The 23,949-nt window shown below is 43.6% G+C and overlaps 1 protein-coding gene across 1 annotated transcript in view; it reads right to left on the reverse strand.

The window, feature by feature from the left end:
- Positions 1–23,949, reverse strand: part of LOC131130885 (zinc finger protein 423-like) — a 103,389-nt gene that overhangs the window by 41,080 nt on the left and 38,360 nt on the right. Inside the window, exon 3 of the mRNA XM_058074985.1 lies at positions 16,227–16,424. Within this exon, the coding sequence (XP_057930968.1) occupies positions 16,227–16,424 (198 nt within the window). The remainder of the gene's footprint in view (positions 1–16,226; positions 16,425–23,949) is intronic.

Raw genomic sequence — 23,949 nt, forward strand, 5'->3', positions numbered from 1 at the left:
TTGCCTTCCAAGAGGACCTAATGTCTGTTTTGGTCAAATAGTTTGGAAAGTAAATTACCCTAAAAAAAAATGTAACTTATATATATTTTTTCTACCTAATTATGCATTTTTGGCCTTGTGCGTCTTATACTCTGGAGCGACTTATAGTCCAGAAAATACGATTAGTTAGATTACCCGTTACTGAAAAACGCTGTTATTCCCATCACTGGTTGGCATTGGTTTCAGCACTTACATGCTTTATAGGACAACGGCAGAAAGAGTGAGACCTCATGTCAGTCATAAGTTTAGGTTTGTTTCTGTGGTGGGGGGGGGGGGGGGGGGTGCTAGCGTACACACAGTGAACAGGTGAAGGCCTCATCAGGAGCAATGTAAGGTAACTTGGTAGAAATTAGGAGAGGGAAAAATGTCACCCGCTAAATTCAGGTGGCTAAATTCGAGGTTTGTTGCCTTTTATTTTGCCAAAACCGGCTAACAGTTTTCCTTTTAGATTGCACGCTTTATGTTGAAGCATATACATTGCTAAATGAAGTAAAAACATACATAAGAAATTGTTGTGCAAATGCATTTGTTGGGCGATGGTATTGCAGTATTCCTTACTAGTGTAGTAATTTTATGTTACAATGAAGGGACAAGAGCCACCACAGGAAGTACTCATGTCCAGAACAACAATAAGGAACTACATGTGAGTGTACTATGTTGGGTAATACAAGTGTAAGGTGACTATTGGGTGTATTTCATGTCTCCAGGATTCACACTTGGTGGAAATGGACTTATTACTACGGTAATTAAGGGCGATAAACGAGGTTATTAACTTTTTCTCCAGTCTTTTGTAACCAACTGCTTTGGCCACAGGTCTCTTGCACTTTTGCAACGTCCTACGTCCTGATGACATCCTACTGTGCAGTGAATTCCAATCAGGCAATAAGCAGGACAGCTATTTCAAGGGACAAAGGACAGGGAGGAAAAGTGAGGAGGGGTGGAAGGAGAGGCAGGGAGTGAACGGAGGGGATGGAAACAAAAGGTTCCCGGTGGCACCCAGGGGAGAAGGCCCGGAGCAGCTGACGTCAGTGTGTGTGAATGTGTGTTTGGCATCGGAGCGGAGGGGGGGGGGAACGGGAGTGGGAGGGCTGGCAGAGTCGGCCCGCCACCCCCCGGGGAGCTCTTGAGGCAGGAAGAGAACAGTGCCGAGCGGGACTCCCAGCCCCCACTTTGCCAGGTGCCCAGACAAACAGCCTGGCAGACACAGCTCCAGCTCTAGACTTGATGGTCCACAAAGACGTTGATTATTTAGGACGTCATGTTTCCATTGAGAGGCTGATCAGCTACGCCGGGTGCTGTTGTTTTGGTTTTGCAGAAGGTCAATCCGTCCGTCCCCGACAACAACACGTCACGTTGCGGTTTCCTTTCCACTTTGTCCATTTTTTTCTCCATTCCGGTTTCCTCTCCCTCTCCCCAGAGTTGTGCTTTTCACTGACATTTGGCCGGACAAAGGCGAGTCACACCTGAGCGCTGGGTTAAAACTATTATAGGCCCTTTCCCTGCGGTACGCTGGCCTTTGCCACAACTGTCTATGACTGAAACCGTGCATGTGCATGACTGCGTGTTCACCTGGGGGGGAAGAAACTTAGCATACATTGACTTTTATGTTAAATTCTGGCTTTGTGTCACTCTAGGCGTGTGGACAGATGCCCCATTTTAGACAACTGGAAACTGATGTAAGACCATGTCAGGAAAATACTTGTGCATTCATAATGCCCCTTGCAGAGAACATACTAACTCCTTATTTCTAAAATCACAAATACTTCAACTTACAAAAAATAATACATAAGACTAAAAATAAGCAATGAGCTAAAAATGTCATCCAATACTTCTCTACAAGAGAGGAGAAATATGATCTCAGGGAAGAAGTACATTTGAAACACTTCTATGCTAGGACTACGTTATGCTAGCCATAGCATTTCAGTATGTGGAATCAAACTATGGAATGGATTGAGTAAGGAAATCAAACAATGCACAACGATGAGCCAATTCAAGAAACAATACAAGCAGTTGATGTTTGCTAAATACAAGGATGAAGAGTCTTGAACCAGTCATGATGTGCTATATATATCACTATATTGACACGCACTATGGTATCCATTATGGCATTGTATGGTCATTAAAAAAATAAAAAAATAATAATTCAAAATAAATAATAATTCAAAAAATAGAAATTAATTTTTTTTTAAATTTTTTAATTAAAAAAATTAAAATAAAATAAAAAACAAAAATTTAAATTAAACTAAAATTAACTAAAATTAAAATTAATTAAAATTAAATTTACTTAAAAACTTAAATTATATTTGGAAAGCAGGAAGTGAACAAATATAACAGTTACTGATTGTAAAAGTACCAGATGGAGGGGTAGGATTTAATAAGCTTTGCTTCTTCCTACTCCTTTTGGACATGTGGAACTGGGAACTGATTATGGGATGCACTCAATTGGAATCTGATGCATGTTCAAATGAAATTAAACCATTACCATTACCATTACCAAAATGTCTTGATTTTCCTAATATTGGTTGTAATTATGCGCATGTACATTTCTGTTATGATAGCAGAAAATGTTCCCATGGCGGTCTATTTTCAGAGAAAAAAAAATTCTTTAAATTTGTAGGACCAAGAATGCTGATTTGTGAGGAATTGGATAAAAACAAACTTTAGTCCGTAAAAGACCGAGAGCCAGAGTATCCAGATTGGAAAAATATCCCGACGTGTAAAAACCGGTCAGCCCGTCCAAAGGAAACCGGGTCTAACGAGACTAAAAACACCATCAATGTTTTTGTACGGCCTGGAAGAACCCAAGTTCCCAATTCGGGCTTACCTCTTCCTCTGTCTGCACCGCCATTAAAGCATGTAGAGAGAGAGGGAGGGAGGGAGGGGGGCGGGGGGTTGGCTGCACCTCATTTCTTGGAACGCAGACATTTCAATGTCCCATTTCAGAGTTCATGTTGGTGTTTTATGTAGGCTGAAAGAATGATATGATTATATGAGTTTTAATAGAAGTGAAATCAAGGACATAATAAATAGAAATGCCTGAAACTGGGGATGGGAGACAGAGGTGAAGAGAAAAAACAGAGGGGGGGCGGGGGGGACACAAACAGGGGCTGCTTTGGGGCCAGTCGCCACGGGGTGCGGGTGTGTATGTGTGTGTATGTGTGTGTGTGTGGGGGGGTGGGGGGGTGGGGGGGGTTTGGGGGCATGGAGGAAAGGATCAGAGCTTTGGGGCCAGCTCAGTGGGGAGCAGAGGCGATTGGGAGAGAACGGAGGGAGGGGGGTGGGAGTCAAGGGGTGAGCGGAGGGGATGTGGTCAGTTTTGGGTTTTAGAACCCAGCAGGGAGTTCCAGGCGGGGAGGAAAGGATGCAGACGCATGGGGCCGGAGAGGAGAATGACATGTGACTCGTGAGCCAAAGATGAGTATGAAGGATGAAGGACGTGAACAAAGAACGGGGAGGAAGGTATAAAGAAAGAATGTATAATATGGGGGGGGGGGGGGGGGGGACATGTGTTCCACTTGAGAGGGAGAGGAAAAAAAGAAGCTGGGAGGGAGAAGAAAAAGGGAGGAAAAAAAGTCCCAGGTGTCAGCAAGAGGGGGGGGGAGAAAAAAGAAAAGAAGGGGGTTTGAGGTTCTGGGGGTCTTGGTTGTTGGCAGGGGTGCAGGAATCCAAGGGAATGGCCTGTTCCTCATTATCCAGACACCCCCTGCACACACACACACACACACACACGGGCCCCTCATGGCCCCATGACAACTTCATCCCGGCCCCTCAGACCCACTAACGGAGACATAAAACACGTATAGATATGAATCCAGACATACGCTATCATGTATAGTATGCTCCCAAAATAATATTAAAGACTAGACTACATGAAACGAATATTGATACTAGCGTGTCCTGTATTATCAGAAAAGTGGAATATGTCCCCAAGATGAGATTTTGGTAGATTTGGTGACACCTGCTGCTACGGGTGCTAACAACACGTGTGGTCCTGTTTGAAGCGGCGCGCGGCGTGAAGCTAAAAAGTGGAGCACATTGAAAAAGGGTGAAAAATCACAAAGAAATCATCTGGCGGCTTCTTCGTAGAAAGCCCAAAACTATATTGGTTATTAATAACCAATATATGAATTCACGCTGGAGATTTAAGAAAGGCGTTTGAGCTGTTTTCTCTCAAATAACAAGGTCTCCTTTGCCGAGAATGTCGCAGGTGTGCCATATCCAGATGCTGATTAGACAGCATGGTTGTTCCCACAGGCTGGCTACAATAAAAGGCTGCGTCATACAAGTGATGAATGACACAGATTTGTGAACATTTGTTCATTTTCTACCGCTTATCCTCACGAGTATCGTGGGTGGTGCTGGAGCCTATCCCAGCTGTCTTCGGGCCAAAAGGCAGGGGTACACCCTGGACTGGTGGCCAGCCAATCACAGGGCACATATAGACAAACGACCATTCACACTCGCATTCATAGTCGCCAATTAACCTAGCATGTTTTTGGCTGTGTTCGAAACCGCATACTTACCTACTACTCTTTGAGTACTAACTCTTTGAGTATGCAGTGGCAGTATGCCATTTTTGAGTATGCGAAAAGTTCCCGGATTCATACTGCATTCACCAGAAATGTTGAGTATGTATCATCAGCTTGCTACTCACACTCAAATTACCCAGGATGCAACATGACGTGACGTCACTTCGAAAAAAAGAAAAAAAAACGTTGTCCGAACACTGAACAGCAGAATTGGTTCGCTTCTTGTTTTCAAAGTAAAAGCAGTGATTTATCACTATGGTTTTTTGATTGACAAAAGTAAGGGGGTGTTTTATTTTGTGAAAATAACATGAAGTGCGTTGCTCACTTCGGCTAGCTTAAATTTTGCCAAATTCGTCCAAACGAAATTGTAAACGGTTTGTTATTTGGACAAATAATTGGATATTTGGATCTAAACAGCCAATTTCTCGCCTGATTAAAAAAAAAACAAAATCTCAATAAAGTTATGTATTTAAAGAGTTTAGCGCTAAAGTGAAATCAGCTTCAGTCCGTCGATTTCGGCTCAAGTAGGAGCGCAATGCATCGTGGGTTATCATGTAGTACGCTGTAGCGTAAACGCTTTGCATACTGTCTGATGGATTGATGGATGGAGTATGCAGTACGGAGTGTGGATAGTATGGGCATGGAAGTATTGAGTAGTTAGTATGCAGTACGGAGTGTGGATAGTATTGGGCATGGAAGTATTGAGTAGTTAGTATGCGGTACGGAGTGTGGATAGTATTGGGCATGGAAGTATGGAGTAGTTAGTATGCGGTACCGAGTGTGGATAGTATGGGCATGGAAGTATGGAGTAGTTAGTATGCGGTACCGAGTGTGGATAGTATGGGCATGGAAGTATGGAGTAGTTAGTATGCGGTACCGAGTGTGGATAGTATGGGCATGGAAGTATGGAGTAGTTAGTATGCAGTACGGCGTGTGGATAGTATAGGCATGGAAGTATGGAGTAGTTAGTATGCAGTACGAAGTGTGGATAGTATTGGCATGGAAGTATGGAGTAGTTAGTATGCAGTACGAAGTGTGGATAGTATGGGCATGGAAGTATTGAGTAGTTAGTATGCAGTACGAAGTGTGGATAGTATGGGCATGGAAGTATGGAGTAGTTAGTATGCGGTACCGAGTGTGGATAGTATGGGCATGGAAGTATGGAGTAGTTAGTATGCGGTACCGAGTGTGGATAGTATGGGCATGGAAGTATGGAGTAGTTAGTATGCAGTACGAAGTGTGGATAGTATTGGCATGGAAGTATGGAGTAGTTAGTATGCAGTACGAAGTGTGGATAGTATGGGCATGGAAGTATGGAGTAGTTAGTATGCAGTACGAAGTGTGGATAGTATGGGCATGGAAGTATGGAGTAGTTAGTATGCAGTACGGCGTGTGGATAGTATGGGCATGGAAGTATGGAGTAGTTAGTATGCGGTTTCGAACACAATCTTAGAGTGGAGACGTATGTACTTCAACATGGCTGACATGGTTTGTTTACATTCCGGCCATATACAAAAACAAATCATGTTATGGAAGCTGCTGTAAAAATCGCATCCTCCGAACGCCGATCAATAAAAAAAATGCAAAAACTGATCCGGATGTCTGTAATTCTAACAAGAACATAAAAACCACACCAGACCGAAAGTGATGTATTCGGCGAAGTGTTCCATCACGACTGGAACAGTGGAGAGCAAAACACACAAATCTGAAAACTAAACAGAAAAATGTGGCTGCAGAGACGAGGCAATTTATTTATTCAAAGATATGTAAATGTATATCTCCTAATCTGACTGTGTAAATATTTGATCAATAAACACAAACCCGGAGACGGAAAAACATAGACAAGCTGCAAAACCCTTTGGCTGAAAAAATTCTAATGAATGTTTATAAAACAGAAGCTGACGCGTCGTCGTTCTTACACACACACACACACACGCAGTCATGGACGACTGACATAAGCGAATATCCGTCCACATCCGCATGCAGCCACAAATATTTACCCCGGGCGAGATCTACACACAAGGTGCGTAAGGACACCGAGCAAGAAAGGCAAGATGAGAAGGAAACAAGAAAGGAAGTTACATTTTTAATTGAGTGCTTCTTTTCCTCGGAGCAAAGCGGGGCTGAATACAAGGGGGCGAGCTGATGCCAACACACACACACACACACACACACACACACACACACACTGATTTCTTGTGTCCTTTGGCAAATTCTTGGTTTCGCTATCGCACGAAGTAGGAAAAAGAAACGAGAGCTGAAGTAGCAGAGGAAGAGGTGAGGAAGGGGGGGAGAAAAAAAGAGAGAAAACGTCCCCACAGAGTCTTTCTCCCTTCCTGGAGCGAGCGCGGGCCCCCGCAGCGCCGCCCGTGTAATTTCCAGCGGCAGTGAATACAGGTATTAATAAAAGCCTCATGGGGAAGAGCACACAATATAACCCTACATTTTCAGGCATTATGAAAGGACGCCCCTAGGGGTCCTCGGGCTCAAATTTCTGAGATGCAGGCATTGTAAAAAAGATGCCCCCGGGGGAGAACCCCGCAATAGAAATCTGCTGAATTCAAAGCATTTCCCGAGCCCTGGTGGGAGCCATTACTCCCGCTGGAGGAGGAGAGATCTTTTTCACGTTCTCCTCTCTCCTTTTTTTTTTTTTTTTTTTTTTACCAAACATGTGTTGCTGACATGTTGACAGATTGCTCAGCGAGGTGTTTAGGTGCATGCACAAGGCACGTCTGCCGAGACGGTTGCTCCCTCCCTTGCCGCTTCCTCTCCCCCCCCCCCGAACTGCAAACCTCTCAGCGCACCCAAAACTGCTGCCATCCATATTTCATAAAGGAGAAACTAGGCTGAAAGAGAGGGAGATGGCGAGAGATGAGGATGGAAAGAGTTTGGGTGCAAAAGAGAGAGAGAAAGGATGGCCGGGAGGGGGGTGACAAGAAAAAGGGAAGATAAACACAGACAAAGCGGGATCAAGGGAGGGGGGCAGGAGGAGAGGATGGATAAAGAGAAATAGAGCGATGAAGTCAGTGGAAGAAGTGGGGGTGAAAAATGAACCCTGTGATGAAAAATGACTCCACAACAACCCTTCTCCCTCACAGCATGCTATGACCCCCCCCCCCCCCCCCCCCCCGCCTTCTTCTTCTTCTTCTACTGCTCTCTCTCTTCTCCTTCTCTCTCTCTCTCCCTGGAAAACCTGAGCAGCAGCCAGCTGTGTCTGCACGCTGTTACTGTGTGTGTGTACTTGTATGTATGCCAAGGGCTTAGCACAGGAATCTTCAGGCCACCCCCGGGTACCCACACACACACACACACACACACACTCACACACACTTGGAGGATGGAGGGCAATGCAGTGGGGGGAAGGCGAAGAGCATGCAAGCCAACTGGGAAAATAACAAAAAGACACTGGAAAAAAAAAAAAAAAAAAGGCGTGACTAGAAAAAATTCACTTGCAGCTACTGGACGACACACACACACACACACACACACACACACACACACAGTGGGTCTGTAATTTAGTTCCCCATGAAGCCCCTCCTACCTTCCCTTCTAGTAGAAAGTGATCTGTGGTTTTAATAAGAGTCTTGGCCTCACAGGACTCAGCTGCTGTCCTGTCGACAGACACAGCGAGGTGTGTGCTTGTGTTTCAGTGTGTGTGTGTGTGTGTGTGTGTGTGTGTGTGTGTGTGTGTGTGTGTGTGTGCATGTGTATGTGTGTGTATGTGTGTGTGTGTGTGTGAGAGAGAGGCAGCGGGTTGCAACAGACGGTGGGGGCTTAGCAGAGGGGAGATGTCCCGCAGGGGGACCAACCAGTCACCCAAGGGCCCCCCGCACTAACAGCCCCGCTCTCCATTTCCACCATGTTTTTCAATCCCTGTTGACCCCCCCCCCCTCACCTGTCTCCCCTCTTTTCTAGTTCTTCCTCCACTGTTGCCCCCCCTCGCCTTTTTTCTATTTCTTCCTCCACTGTTGCCCCCCTCGCCTTTATCCCCTCTTTTCTATTTCTTCCACTACTGTTGCCCCCCTCACCTTTCTCCCCTCTTTTCTATTTCTTCCACTACTGTTGCCCCCCTCACCTTTCTCCCCTCTTTTCTATTTCTTCCACTACTGTTGCCCCCCCCCCTCACCTGTCTCCCCTCTTTTCTATTTCTTCCTCCACTGTTGCACCCCCTCACCTTTATCCCCTCTTTTCTATTTCTTCCACTACTGTTGCCCCCCCACCTTTATCCCCTCTTTTCTATTTCTTCCTCTACTGTTGCCCCCCTCACCTTTCTCCCCTCTTTTCTATTTCTTCCACTACTGTTGCCCCCCCCCCTCACCTGTCTCCCCTCTTTTCTATTTCTTCCTCCACTGTTGCACCCCCTCACCTTTATCCCCTCTTTTCTATTTCTTCCACTACTGTTGCCCCCCCACCTTTATCCCCTCTTTTCTATTTCTTCCTCTACTGTTGCCCCCCTCACCTTTCTCCCCTCTTTTCTATTTCTTCCACTACTGTTGCCCCCCTCACCTGTCTCCCCTCTTTTCTATTTCTTCCTCCACTGTTGCCCCCCTCACCCTCACCTGTATCCCCTTGTTTTTATTTCTTCCTCTACTGTTGCCCCCCCTCACCTTTATCCCCTCTTTTCTAATTCTTCCTCTACTGTTGCCCCCCCTCACCTGTGTCCCCTCTTTTCTATTTCTTCCTCTACTGTTGCCCCCTCCCCTATTTTCGTTTTCTTCCTCCACTGTTGCCCCCCCACCTTTATCCCATCTTTTCTATTTCTTCCTCCAGTGTTGCCCCCCTCCCTTCTTTTCTATTTCTTCCTCCACTGTTGCCCCCCTCCCCTCTTTTCTATTTCTTCCTCCACTGTTGCCCCCCCACCTTTATCCCCTCTTTTCTATTTCTCCCTCCACTGTTGCCCCCCTCCCTTCTTTTCTATTTCTTCCTCTACTGCCCCCCCCCCCCACCTGTGTCCCCTCTTTTCTGTTTCTTCCTCCGCTTTGCCTTTGATTTTTTAAGCTGCCTGACAATAACACAAAAGGATAGCGGGGCAAAAAAAAAAGTGCGACTGAGCATGCTCAATTAATAAAGACTTCACAAATAGCTTCGGAAGTTACTGAATATGCACCTCTCACACACACACACACACACACACACACACACACACAAACACACACACACACGGTCCACACCATCTAAGACGCCACCAGCTGTGTTAATGACTTGCTATCTGTCAGTGACATCACCAGTTTGGGCCCTCCTGCTTTGACGGACAGGAACAACGTTTAACTCATTTCCACGTACGTCTTCTCGCTTACGGACATCACTCACGTTGCTGTGTCGCAGCAAAGCAAACACCCCCGATGGGAGCCAGGACACCGTACTACACTATTTGTGCATGTAGAACAACAATCAAGTAGTCCATGAAAATGAGCCATTAAGGGTTCCTATGTTCCACGTGGTCCTCACTGCAGCGTTCCGTGTTCCCAAAACGCTCTCGTCAATTACTTTAAACCCTCAATTTCCTCGGTGGAGAACTAGTTACCATGCACACCGGTAATAAAATACGCTATGTAGTACAAATGTAGCGTGTGATCTCTCAGTCACATCATGGAATGATGAGTTATGGACTCCTATAGAGCAGCGACACACAATAACTTTCTAGATCTTTCTAGAAAATACGATAACTATTTCAAATACATCAAACCATTAAAAATTGGAAAAACTTTTTTTTTCCACATTCAAAAAGGTAAGAAACTCAAAAGTGTATTATAAAAAAAATTGTTTTGAGTATTTGTAACCTATCCCAACCTAGCTATGCTAGGGGGGGGGTCATGGATTCTGTGCGCTGTTACAAGGATATCTGGGAGTAGAAGAGGTTATCCTTCCAGACTAGCCTTTGGAAATATTTTAAGAGGGTACAAACATATGTATGATATGACCTTCACGTGTTCGACTTGGATTTACATGTAAGTTATGGCGTATAGATATCAAACCAACACAACCCTTGCATGTTGTGGTCATGACTTCACGGGCACCCGCTTCCCTTCAAAAGGAAGTGATGAAACGGTTGAATCCGCCCACAAAGACGTGAGGTTCTGCTGAGGTTAGATTAAGGTTAGCTTCATGTGTGCTGTGGCTTGGAAGGACCAGGGAATGTTCTCCATTTGATCTGTGGGAGTTTTTTTTTTTCCCGCTCCTCCTCTCCTCTGGGATCCCGTGCTCCACATTCTGACTCCTACCGAGACCCATCGACACTCCCGCGACTCACACTCTCTTGCTCTCGCTTTCTCTTGCACGCACAGCACACCCGAAGGACGCGGGCCCACGTTGTAAAACACGGAAAGCAGCACACGCATGACGTTTTAGAACATGGTGTTCCTTTACATGGGAAGGCACGGCCAGGACAAAAACTAAAGACACTTTTGGAATATTTGAAGTCGCACTGGTCAGGCTGGAGTACAATACTACTAGCACGCGAACCCGATGCTCTGTTCGGGGTTGCGTTCAAGCCCGATTGGCTGTACACGCGTTTATCTGCGGCACGGTGTGTGCACGAGTGTGTTTGTCCAATTTGTTCTCAAATTAATGGCGCCTCTTTATAGGCCTTCTGCTAGAGTGCCACTGAATTACTTGGTGCTTCACGGCGGCACCTGGGACCCATTCAGTGTTATAGCTGTAGCGCCATGCTAACTCGGGGCTCATTCGCCACGCCGGTGTACAAGGGTGTGCGGCAACGTCATTTCCTCGCCACAATAACACCACTAATTAGCAAAACCTCAGGCAAAATGGGAGGACATGGAGGTTATTGGCTGGTTTTATAGCATGTATAGCATGTATAGCATGTATAGCATGTATAGCAGGGGTGCTCATTAAGTCGATCGCGAGCTACCGGTCGATCGCGGAGGTGGTACTGGTCGATCGCTGGTCGATCGCGGCGTGACATTAAAAAAATATCATCCTCGCATCAATGCCGTCACTTGATTGACATACAGGGCAGCCATTCAGATGACAACTGAATGTTGCCCTTCGGGCGACCAATCAAATCAAACAACGTCTCTAAGTGCAGCAGAACTTACGATGTCAGCCTATCATCCATCCCCGTTACTTGATTGACATACAGGACAACCAGTCAGATGACAACTGAATTTTGACCTTTAGGTCACCGCTCATGCGTAAACAACGATGCAAAGTGCTAAGCTAGTCGGCGAATTGCGTTAGATTTTAAGCCCTCGCTAAAGTTTATGGTCACTAAAATGAGTGAAGGAGCTGGACCAAGTAAAAAGGCAAAAACTGGACCAAGTAAAAAGGCAAAAAACATATGACTTCCATACGGATATGGAATATTATACGGATATTATGATACGGATATTATCCATGACTGATAAACATTTGGAAGTGTGCTTGAGGCTGGCTATCAGCAGCTACTGTCCGGACTATGCATCCCTGGCTGGTTCAATTCAGTGCAAGTCATCAAAGTAAACTCAGGTAATTACAAAAAATGTTAATAGTTAATTATGTGTGTTTTGCAATATTGGCTCATTTGGTTATGTAAGGTACATCAACATACATTGTACGTACAAATAATCCTCAATACATTTGAAAATAAATAGATGTTTTGCATTTTTGTAGTGGGTAGATCATTTTGACTCGGTCATTTTAAAAGTAGCTCGCATGCTGAAAAAGTGTGAGCACCCCTGGTGTATAGCATACCTGTAACTCAGGAGCAACATACAGTGGAGGCCCACAGAAAAACATATCTTATTCACCGCAAGTCAGCGTAAATGTAAAAATACGTGGTAAAACATATACGGTATGAGCATTTGAATGCACCACAGTTGCTGTGAGAAGCAAAGCCGGGTGAACAACGGCAATCGGAAAGCGATGGAGGAGGGTTTTGGAGGTGACAGTGACTCTTATTGCAAATGCTGAGCTGAAATCTGCTAGCAGGAGAGTTAGGTGTGTATCGTTTACTCACGTTTTTTTTTTTTCCTTGTGCTCCCAGAAAGCAAAAGTAGGTGATCTAGTGTGTCATCTACCAGCTATAGCTATAGCTATAGGCTAATAGCTATAGCTATAGGCTAATAGCTATAAAAGCAATCTTCACTTGCTAAATGTGCTAGAGTAAACCTCGGATGTATCGGATTCAATTGTTCCCACTGGTTTTGTCCGATATAAGCGAAATCCGTTATATGCGTATACCGGAAAATGTCCGTTTTACGCATATATGGGATTTATATCCGGTATATGCGTAAATGGGATTTTATCCGTTATAAAAAGGCACTTCCTTGACTATGTTTCCAATGTACCTGGACGCGCAGGCAACGCTGCAAACGCTGCAAATGACGTCGTATAGCGGCCTGTCACCATTCGGCGAATCGGAGCGCCACGATGCGGCCATCCGATATATGCCAGGGAAATTTCATGGAAATGCATTGGAACGGGACTGGAGATTTTGTCCGAAATAGGCGAAATCCGTTATAAAAAATCCGATATATGCAATGAATTTTTATTGGAAATGCATTACAGAAAAATCGGTTCTTTTTTTTATCTGTCCGTTGTGAGCGAATTTCCGATATATCCGAGTCCGATATATCCGAGGTTTACTGTACAAAAAAGGCCAGTAAGGATAATTCATAATGCCGCCTACAGAGAACATATTAACTCCTTATTTCTAAAATGACAAATCACAGATCTGTGGAGGACGAGAAGTGGCGTTGGAGGTTCAGAGTCGAGTTTAGCTCGTCGTGGGTCATGGCCCCAACAGTAGCGTGTTATTGTTATGATTATTATACACCTAGTGGCCAATGTAGAATACTACAGTACAGTCGATATTACATTGCTTTGTATTTTAGTTCAGTGAGTCATTTGTATGAATAAAAATGCTTAATTCCAATACAATTTGTCATTGTTTACGAATTAATTGACACTGGATACTAATGTGTAAACTGGTCACGACCCACTTAGTAAGAACAAGAAGACAATGTGCATGCACCACGTTGCAATATGAAGTAAATATGGATGCCACAAAGGAGGAAGAGAACCTTTTTTTAATTTGGGTATTGTGTTTATCCCTAGAAGGCGAGCGGGTGCGTGCGTGCGTGTGTCCCATACAGTACGTCCCACGACGTCCACTTCCCAGGAGCACCAAGGAGGTAAGTTAAAAGCATCCGTCTTTTTTAATTTAGGCTTCCCCACAACAATACCCAGACTGCAATGGCCCCACAGCAACAAAAACAACACAAAGATGAACCGGCGTACGTATACGCTAACCGCCACATGCGAGCGCACTTCCTGCTGAGCTGCGGGATTACTCTGTAATCTCAACCACTTTTTCTCCGGGGAGATGTTTCATCATTTTATTTCTTCTCGTTCTCCTGTTCATCCTTTTGCCCTCCCCTGCGCTCGCTCGCTCGCTCGCTCAGCAACATGTCGCCTTCCCCAGACTCCTGTGCTGAAAATCATAGGCCGCATGCGAGGCTGACAGAGACACGGCATGCAGTACATGTGTGGCGGTGCGATTCCAGTGGCGGGCTTGGAGACAGACCCCAAATAGACTTTTACGCAATTATGGCTTGGTGGGAATCGGCAAGGAAAAAATCTGGAATTTCTGGTGGAAAGACGGAAAAACCTGGCGTTATCGCGTCAATATCCAGGCTAATTTCCCTCATTAATGTTGCATATGGCCTGTTATTTGTAAATAAAATGTGTCGTTTTGCCTAAATTAAAGTATTCTTAAGCATAAAAATGACTAAATGTACTAAAAATCAAATATAAGGCATTCAGAAGATGCTGTGAAACTATGTAGTATTCCACACCGACCACTAGGTGTCGGTAACGTTACTGTAATGTTCTGTGAGACACACAAGCACCAGACTTGTTTGCCGGAACAACAGGCTTTTATTGCAGCACAGGTACAATGATATGGGAGCCCCTTTCCGCCGCTGAAAAAAAAAAGTTATCCCAATGGCAAGTCATAATTTAGAGATAAAGAATCAAAATTATTATATAAAGTCAAAATTATTATATAAAGTCAAAATTATGAGATAGAAAATCGAATTTATTACATAAAAAGTCAAGAATATGAGATGAGAAAGTTGAAATTATGAGATAAGAAAGTCTAAATTATGAGATAATGTCCAAATTATCAGATAAAGTCAAAGTTATGAGATTAAAAAGTCGAATTTTTTACATACAAAGTCAAAAATATGAGATAAGAAAGTTGAAATTATGAGATCAGAAAGTCTAAATTAAACGACATAAAAAGTCATAATTGTGAGATAAACAGTCAAAATTATGAGATGAGAAAGTTGAAATTATGAGAGAAGAAAGTCGAAATTATGAGATGAGAAGGTTGAAATTATGACATAAAAAGTCAAAAATATGAGATAAGAAAGTTGAAATTACGACATAAAAAGTCATAATTGTGAGATAAACAGTCAAAATTATGAGATGAGAAAGTTGAAATTATGAGATAAGAAAGTCGAAATTATGAGATGCGAAAGTCGAAATTATGAGGTAAAAAGTAATAATTGTGAGATAAAAAGTCAAAATTATCAGATAAAGTTGAAATTATGAGATAAAAAGCCAAAAGTTATTACATAAAAAGTCAAAAATATGAGAAGAAAATTTAAATTATGAGATGAAAAGTCGAAATTATGACATACAAAGTGTGCATATGCCACAGGTATCGCCTTATTCCCTTGGCATAAATGACTTTATCTCATAATTTGGACATTTTATCTCATAATTTTGATTTTTAATCTCATAATTTTGACTTTTCGTCTCATAATTTCGACCTTTTATCTTATAATTATGACTTGCCATTGGGATAACTTTTGATTTGAGTGGCAGAAAGGGGCTTCCATGCAATAACCCCCTCACAAAAACAAGAGCAACTGCTGCAGCCTTAGTCCAAGCCAAGCCTAAACTCAACTCTGAACCCCTGACATCACTTCCTGTCTGTCCACCGCAACACATTTACAGCAAGTCTTCTTTATGTCTAGTATTAGTTATACAGTTATAGTTATTTATAGTAAAAAAAAAAATAATAATAATATTGAAATCCATACACCCCCCCCCCCCCCCCCATTTTCTGCAGCTAGGACATAAAGATCTGGAAGGACAAAGCATCCAAGCATCTTCACTGGCTGGATGTGCAACACATGGTTCTCCTGGGACTGCTTGTTGAACACCAGGTTGCTGAGGGGTCTTATTGTATAACACACCCTGTAAAAACACTATATTTACCAGTTTAAACAAAGCCCCCCCCCTTCCATGGTTCTTCGTTCCTTATATCAAAGTAAACACACACTCTCGGGCGCTCGGGGCAGCAGACTGTCTTGCAGCCCGTGAGAAGCGTGTGCATGGATGTACGCCGGAGTGTGTGTTGGCTTGTTAAGTGAGCATTTGGATTCATCTGTAGGAACCAGATGCCCCCGCCGCGTTCCTTTCAGTCCCTCCATTAATTACAGCACTACTAATAACAACCCGTGTGTGTATATGTGTGTCAGAAGTGGGATATTCCACTACTAAATTAGGTTTACTATTTGTAAAGTCCCAGTTGGGGGGGGTCCATACATTTCAAATGAGGTACAAAGATGTAACAATAACAATGTAACAAATGTGACACCTGAAACTACTGCTGGTTTGATGGACGGAATCAAACACGAATCTCACCTGCTGGACAGTGGTTGGTTCTGTGCTCGGTGAGCTCGGCCAGACAGTCGAAGTCCTGCTGACAGTTGTCGCACGTGAAGATGGAGTCGTCGTCGAGCTCGTCGTCTTCACGGTCGCCGTGTTCCTCTTGTTCTCCATCCTCGGTAGCAGCGCCGTGGCTCGCTTTAAGCTTGATGGCTTTGTCAGATGCCGGGTCATCTGAGGACAGACGGTACACGTTGTTAGGGTCGGATCGGATGCGCCCCACGTGACCCGCTACGTTTGATACCGAGTACGGCGAGGTGCTTATCTACCACAGAGACATCCTAAGAACCTTCTGCTTGGTGTTGTTTTCACACACATCGCTTGGAGATATGACGCTTTTTGGTCTTAGACAGTCCGGCTAAGACGGTGGCTAAGATTCTAACAATGGCAAAAGTAGCACCTTTAAAAGAAAGTGGAACAAGGTTCCTCCTATTTGAATAACATAATACACCATCCTTGACACTCCCAGGCTCATCTACCACTTCTTAAAATCAAATAATAAAAATAATCCATGAGATCTTTCAACCTGGGCTGGTCCAACAAACCTATGATACCAATTCCTGATTTACAACAAACATGCATTTCATTTCATAGTCATGGTTCCATAAATCTTACCCATTCTAAACTGCTAATAATGTATAAATACACCATAATACAAGTCACAATAGATGAAAATATTACAAATATACAACATAAGGTGGCCAGAAATATTTCAATATTGAACAAAGCAAAATTTGTTTTCAATCAGAAATCACTCCACACTCTTTATTGCTCTCTGGTTCTACCATATCTTACTTATTGTGTGGAAATATGGGCTAATAACTATAAAAGTAATCTTCACTGGCTAAATGTACTGCAAACAAGGTCAGTAAGGATAATTCATAATGCCGCCTACAGAGAACATACTAACTCCTTATTTCTAAAATCACAAATACTTCAACTTGCTGATATAGTTCATCTTCAAACAGCTAAATAATACATAAGGCTAAAAATAACAAATTAGCTAAAAATGTCATCCAATACTTCTCTACAAGAGAGGAGAAATATGATCTCAGGGAAGAAGTACATTTGAAACACTTCTATGCTAGGACTACGTTATGCTAGCCATAGCATTTCAGTATGTGGAATCAAACTATGGAATGGATTGAGTAAGGAAATCAAACAATGCACAACGATGAGCCAATTCAAGAAACAATACAAGCAGTTGATGTTTGCTAAATACAAGGATGAAGAGTCTTGAACCAGTCATGATGTGCTATATATATCACTATATTGACACGCACTATGGTACACATTATGGCATTGGATGCTCATATCACCGAGTACTTCGGTACGAGGTACATTATTAAAAAAAAAAAATCCTTAAACTATATCAGGAAAGCAGGAAGTGAACAAATGTAAGAGTTAGTGATTGTAAAAGTACCAGATGGAGGGGTAGGATTTAATAAGCTTTGCTTCTTCCTACTCCTTTTGGACATGTGGAACTGGGAACTGATTATGGGATGCACTCAATTGGAATCTGATGCATGTTCAAATGAAATAAAACCATTACCATTACCATTACCATTACCATTACCATTACCATTTTCACCGCTCTACCGTATGGTTTCCTACCATTTCAGCGAGCTGACTGAATCAGTGGAGCGCTAACGCCTGCGTGCGTGTCGTCATGTGAGAGGGGGGCGCGGGGGGGAGGGGGGGGGGGGGTCCAGCAGAGGGTTGAGTCGGCCCAATGCACTCTGCTCTATTGTGTCTCCATTTTCACACCTTATTATCACATTATAAACGGCCAGATTCCAGTAGGACCGACACTGATGACACAGGGACCAGACACTAAAATCTACCTTTTTCACAAAAAAAAAAAAAAAAAAGGATTGTTTGGATTTGTTTGGATTGGGATATTGCATGGAAATTTCACTTTGGGCATTGGTGGCACAGTCATGCCGGGACAGAACATGGACTTCCCAAAAACTGTTCCCACAAAGTTGGAAGCATAAAATTGTCTCGGTAAGATGACTGGTTAAAACTCACCATCACCATCACCATTATGGACTTTGCTTTGCGTTCTGGGACAGAGTCATGCTGGAACAGAAACGGGCGTTCCCTAAACAGTTCCCACAAAGTTGAAGCATAAAATTGTCCTGATTGTCTTGGTAAGATTGTTAAAAATCATGATCAACTTTGGGGTCTAGCCTCACCACAGATGGATTTATGTTTTATGGACTTTGTTTTGAATCTGGGACAAAGTCATGCTGGAACAGAAACAGGCGTTCCCTAAACTGTTCCCACAAAGTTGGAAACATAAAATTGCCTTGGTAAGATGACAAATCACCATCACCATTATGGACTTTGCTTTGCGTTCTGGGACAGAGTCATGCTGGAACAGAAACGGGCGTTCCCTAAACTGTTCCCAAAAAGTTGGAAGCAAAAAATTGTCCAGATTGTCTCGGTAAGATGGTTAAAATTCCCAATTGACTTTGGGGTCTAGCCTCACCACAGATGGATTTATGTTTTATGGACTTTGTTTTGAATCTGGGACAAAGTCATGCCGGGACAGAACATGGACTTCCCCAAACTGTTCCCACAAAGTTGGAAGCATAAAATTGTCTCGGTAAGATGACTGGTTAAAAATCACGATCTACTTTGGGGTCTAGCCTCACCACAGATGGATTTATGTTTTATGGACTTTGCTTTGCGTTCTGGGACAGAGTCATGCTGGAACAGAAACGGACGTTCCCTAAACTGTTCCCACAAAGTTGAAGCATAAAACTGTCCTGATTGTCTCGGTAAGATTGTTAAAAATCATGATCAACTTTGGGGTCTAGCCTCACCACAGATAGATTTATGGTTTATGGACTTTGTTTTGAATCTGGGACAAAGTCATGCTGGAATAGAAACAGGCGTTCCCTAAGCTGTTCCCACAAAGTTGGAAGCATAAAATTGTCTTGGTAAGATGACAAATCACCATCGCCATCACCATTATGGACTTTGCTTTGCGTTCTGGGACAGAGTCATGTTGGAACAGAAGCGGGAGTTCCCTAAACTGTTCCCACAAAGTTGGAAGCATAAAATTGTCCTGATTGTCTCGGTAAGATGGTTAAAAATCACGATCAACTTTGGGGTCTAGCCTCACCACAGATGGATTTATGTTTTATGGACTTTGCTTTGCGTTCTGGGACAGAGTCATGCTGGAACAGAAACAGGCGTTCCCTAAACTGTTCCCACAAAGTTGGAAGCATAAAATTGTCTTGGTAAGATGACAAATCACCATCGCCATCACCATTATGGACTTTGCTTTGCGTTCTGTGACAGAGTCATGTTGGAACAGAAGCGGGAGTTCCCTAAACTGTTCCCACAAAGTTGAAGCATAAAATTGTCTAGATTGTCTCTGTAAGATGGTTAAAAATTCCAATTGACTTTGGGGTCTAGCCTCACCACAGATGGATTTATGTTTTATGGACTTTGCTTTGCATTCTGGGACAGAGTCATGCTGGAACAGAAACAGACGTTCCCTAAACTGTTCCCACAAAGTTGGAAACATAAAATTGTCTTGGTAAGATGACAAATCACCATCGCCATCGCCATCACCATTATGGACTTTGCTTTGCGTTCTGGGACAGAGTCATGTTGGAACAGAAGCGGGAGTTCCCTAAACTGTTCCCACAAAGTTGGAAGCATAAAATTGTCCTGATTGTCTCGGTAAGATGGCTAAAAATCCCAATCGACTTTGGGGTCTAGCCTCACCCTAGATGGATTTATGTTTTATGGACTTTTTGAATCTGGGACAAAGTCATGCTGGAACAGAAACAGGCGTTCCCTAAACTGTTCCCACAAAGTTGGAGGCCTAAAATTGTCTTGGTAAGTTGACAAAAAAAAATCACCATCGACTGTGGGGTCTAGCCTCATCACAGATGGATTTATGTTTTATGGACTATGTTTTGAATCTGGGAAAAAGTCATGCTGGAACAGAAACGGGCGTTCCCTAAACAGTTCCCACAAAGTTGAAAGCATAAAATTGTCCTGATTGTCTTGGTAAGATGAATGGTTAAAAATCACGATCAACTCTGGGGTCTAGCCTCACCACAGATGGATCTATGTTTCATGGACTTTGCTTTGGGTTCTGAGACAAAGTCATGCTGGAACAGAAACGGGCGTTCCCTAAACTGTTCCCACAAAGTTGGAAGCAAAATATCTGGGCGAGATGATTGGTTCAAGATTTAAAGTCAACCGATTTATGTTCCATGGACTTTTAGTACATGTAGTATGGACTTTGGGAGGCATAGTGCTGGAACAAAAAATGGCTTCCCCCAAAAAGTGTTCCCACAGACTTGGAAACCGAGCAGCCAACATTTGGTGTTTGCAATCCAGGACCTTGTGTTCTCTTCTCGTGTTTTCATGAGCTGCGGTTGCTTTTCCGGGCTTCCGATGGAGGGACAGTGATTGGCTGAGCGAGAAGACGTTTGCAGACCACCTTCTCTTCATGTCACTGGGAATGTCGGCAGACAAGGGTCATTTCCGAGAGTCTGCTGCAGAATCCGGAAAAGTTGGCAGCTCCGTGGAAGCTCTCCCAAATATTTTGGTGAGTTGAGGATCTCTATTAATGGGATCTTCATTAACCACTGATTGATTTCTTCATCAATACTGAGGTTCCCACATCCCCAATTGAGGCCATATAACGTCTCTACAAGTCAAGAAGTATTTTAGATACGCGCTCCATCAGAGTATACGCCAACACGAGAAGGTAAAATCACCACATGGTCTAACTACGGCACTTCTATTTCAGACTCATTTATTATGGAGTGGTGTGATGGGAAGCAGGGATGCTGGGAGGCGGGGAACGAGGGACTGCGGTGATGGGGTACAGTGGGAGAGGAAATTAGTGATGGAAGGATAGAAAGAGTGCGAGATGAAGGGATGGGGATGAAGAGAAGGAGGGTGTCGGCCATCTGTCCAGTGGTGAGAGCGCCGTCTGGCCGGGGAGAGGAAGTGGACTCTCGCTGACAAAATATACGCACGCAGACATGAATGGTCGCGTGTACACCAAAATACACACACGTGCATATAAAACACTCGTGGACGCGCTGGAGAGGACTTCAATGAAAAAAACACCCGTGCAAATCCACAGTCAAGGCTGATAAAGAACATTTTTATCTTTTAAAAGATATTTCTAAATGCAGATGTTCTGATGGATTCCCTTAAATGGCGGCGCCGTGCTAGTGACGGTACGTATAAGCGGTCACATTCCGGTGGAGAAATAAGCACCTGTGTTAGATTTGTCATACGAGATGTAGCGTATGAATGCCTGCATCAAATGAGCATATTACAGATATTTGTATATGTTTTATGGTGTTCATACAGTAGATAAAAGGATATGTTTTCACACTTTGATACACACACACACACAGCAGGGGGTTGTGATGCCAGAGGTGAGGGCAGTGCCAAATCCAGTGCATGCCAACACAACCTGCTGTCATGGCAACAGTGGGATGAGCCAGATGAAACCATCGGCCTCGCACCTCCGAAGCAACTTCATGTTTGTGTGTGTGTGCTTAGTGGAGAATTTTCAATCCCTTTTCCTTCCATCTCCTCATCTTTTCCTTTGAATGTACACATCCTTTCCTGTAAAACAATCCCTACGAACGCATGAGAAGGAGAAGACCACTGGTGGGTGGTGGTGACTATTTGTCTAATGTGGGACCCCCATTCATATCCCTGCCTCCGTACGCAGGTCTGTGGACTGCTGGAATTATGCTGGAAGGAGACGTCGAATAGCATTCCCGTTCTCCCAGGATCGTTCACATTTTTCGGTGTCCAGTCAGCCGACCGGAAGAAATAACCGCAGACACCAACAAAGAACAAAGGGGCAACAAAGTTTGGATTGACATCATGCAGAGGAGGGTACACCACCAACACGATGTAGTCATCCACTACCAAAGACGTATCGGTACCTTTTATTTAACCCAAACGCCCCATCCCAAAGATGTAATGGTAATGGTAATGGTAATGGTAATGGTAATGGTTTTATTTCATTTGAACATGCATCAGATTCCAATTGAGTGCATCCCATAATCAGTTCCCAGTTCCACATGTCCAAAAGGAGTAGGAAGAAGCAAAGCTTATTAAATCCTACCCCTCCATCTGGTACTTTTACAATCACTAACTCTTACATTTGTTCACTTCCTGCTTTCATAATACAGTTTAAGTTTTTTTTTTCTAATTTTTAAATTTTGTAATTTTTTTGTCCCGTACCAAAGTACGAGGTGATATGACCATACAATGACATTATGTGTACCATAGTAAGTGTCCATACTGTGTACTGTATTTAGGCGTGTTCTATGGGGTTTGTGGGACGCTCCACAGCAAGCAAGAAGTCAAAAATTCTGCGGCATAGTTGTTTAGATATTTTGGTTAAATATATACAGTATGGGCTGCACGGCGGGCGAGTGGTTAGCGCGTAGGCCTCACATTTAGGAGACCCGGGTTCAATTCCACCCGCGGCCATCTCTGTGTGGAGTTTGCATGTTCTCCCCGTGCATGGGTGGGTTTTCTCCGGGTACTCCGGTTTCCTCCCACATTCCAAAAACATGCTAGGTTAATTAGCGACTCCAAATAGTCCATAGGTATGAATGTGAGTGTGAATGGTTGTTTGTCTATATGTGCCCTGGGATTGGCTGGCCACCAGTCCAGGGTGTACCCCGCCTCTCGGCCCAAGACAGCTGGGATAGGCTCCAGCACCCCCCTGTAACCCTCGTGAGGATAAGCGGTAGAAAATTAATGAATGAATATACAGTATGGCTAAATTTGTGTCAAACAGCTTTTTTGTTGGGAGCAGATATTTTCCTAAAACTGACCCATGTTCTACCACTGATTACTACAGAATGGTAAAAAGTAGAAACAAACTTTCTGATGAAAGATGAGCGTCCCGTCCATAGAACACAATACTCTGTGTGCCTTGAAAAATCAGTCAAAGTCATCTAAAATGGTCGCTACTGACCGCGACGGCTTTTGAACTGAATGAGTTAAAACACCTCCAGATTCCCGGTGTAGAAATAACAAAGTGGCCCATCTGAGTATGTTCCTTCAAACACACCAGTATATTGATTGAATCGAAAGTCACAAACGTACGTCCTTTTGGTGAACACCTTATTGTACGCCATGTTTGTACGGTTTAAAAAAAACAACACATTTTTGACATCTTTATGTCTTCATGCATCAAGGAACATGCTTTTTTTTTCAAGCGTTGATATTTTGTACTTTGCTCAGCAGCCCTTGAACACACCACAGTTGTGTGCTGAGATGCAAGTTTGTGTCCAAAAACTACCGTTTTATAGCCGAATAAACTACCATAGTGTTTTGTTTTTTTTTCGCCATCTGCTGGCGGTTGCCAGTAGCAACCCCGCAAAAACCGGGAATGTACCGTGACGTATGTGCCACACGGCGGTTTATTTAACATGTAAAACCTTATCCAGACACACGTCAGCAGGATACCGTAGCAGTCGCCACACACACACACACACATGCACACACACACACACATGCACACACCGGCTCTACAGAGAACCATTATCTCTGAGTCACAGACTGTCCCGATGCCAGGAATAACTACACATTCAATTACACACACACACACTTCATTGAAAACAAGCACGCCAGTGTTTTATTGACAAAAATCATCATAAAATATGAGAATTACGAGTAC

The sequence above is a fragment of the Doryrhamphus excisus genome, chromosome 6 (genome assembly GCF_030265055.1).
Source record: "Doryrhamphus excisus isolate RoL2022-K1 chromosome 6, RoL_Dexc_1.0, whole genome shotgun sequence".
Lineage (NCBI taxonomy): Eukaryota > Metazoa > Chordata > Actinopteri > Syngnathiformes > Syngnathidae > Doryrhamphus > Doryrhamphus excisus.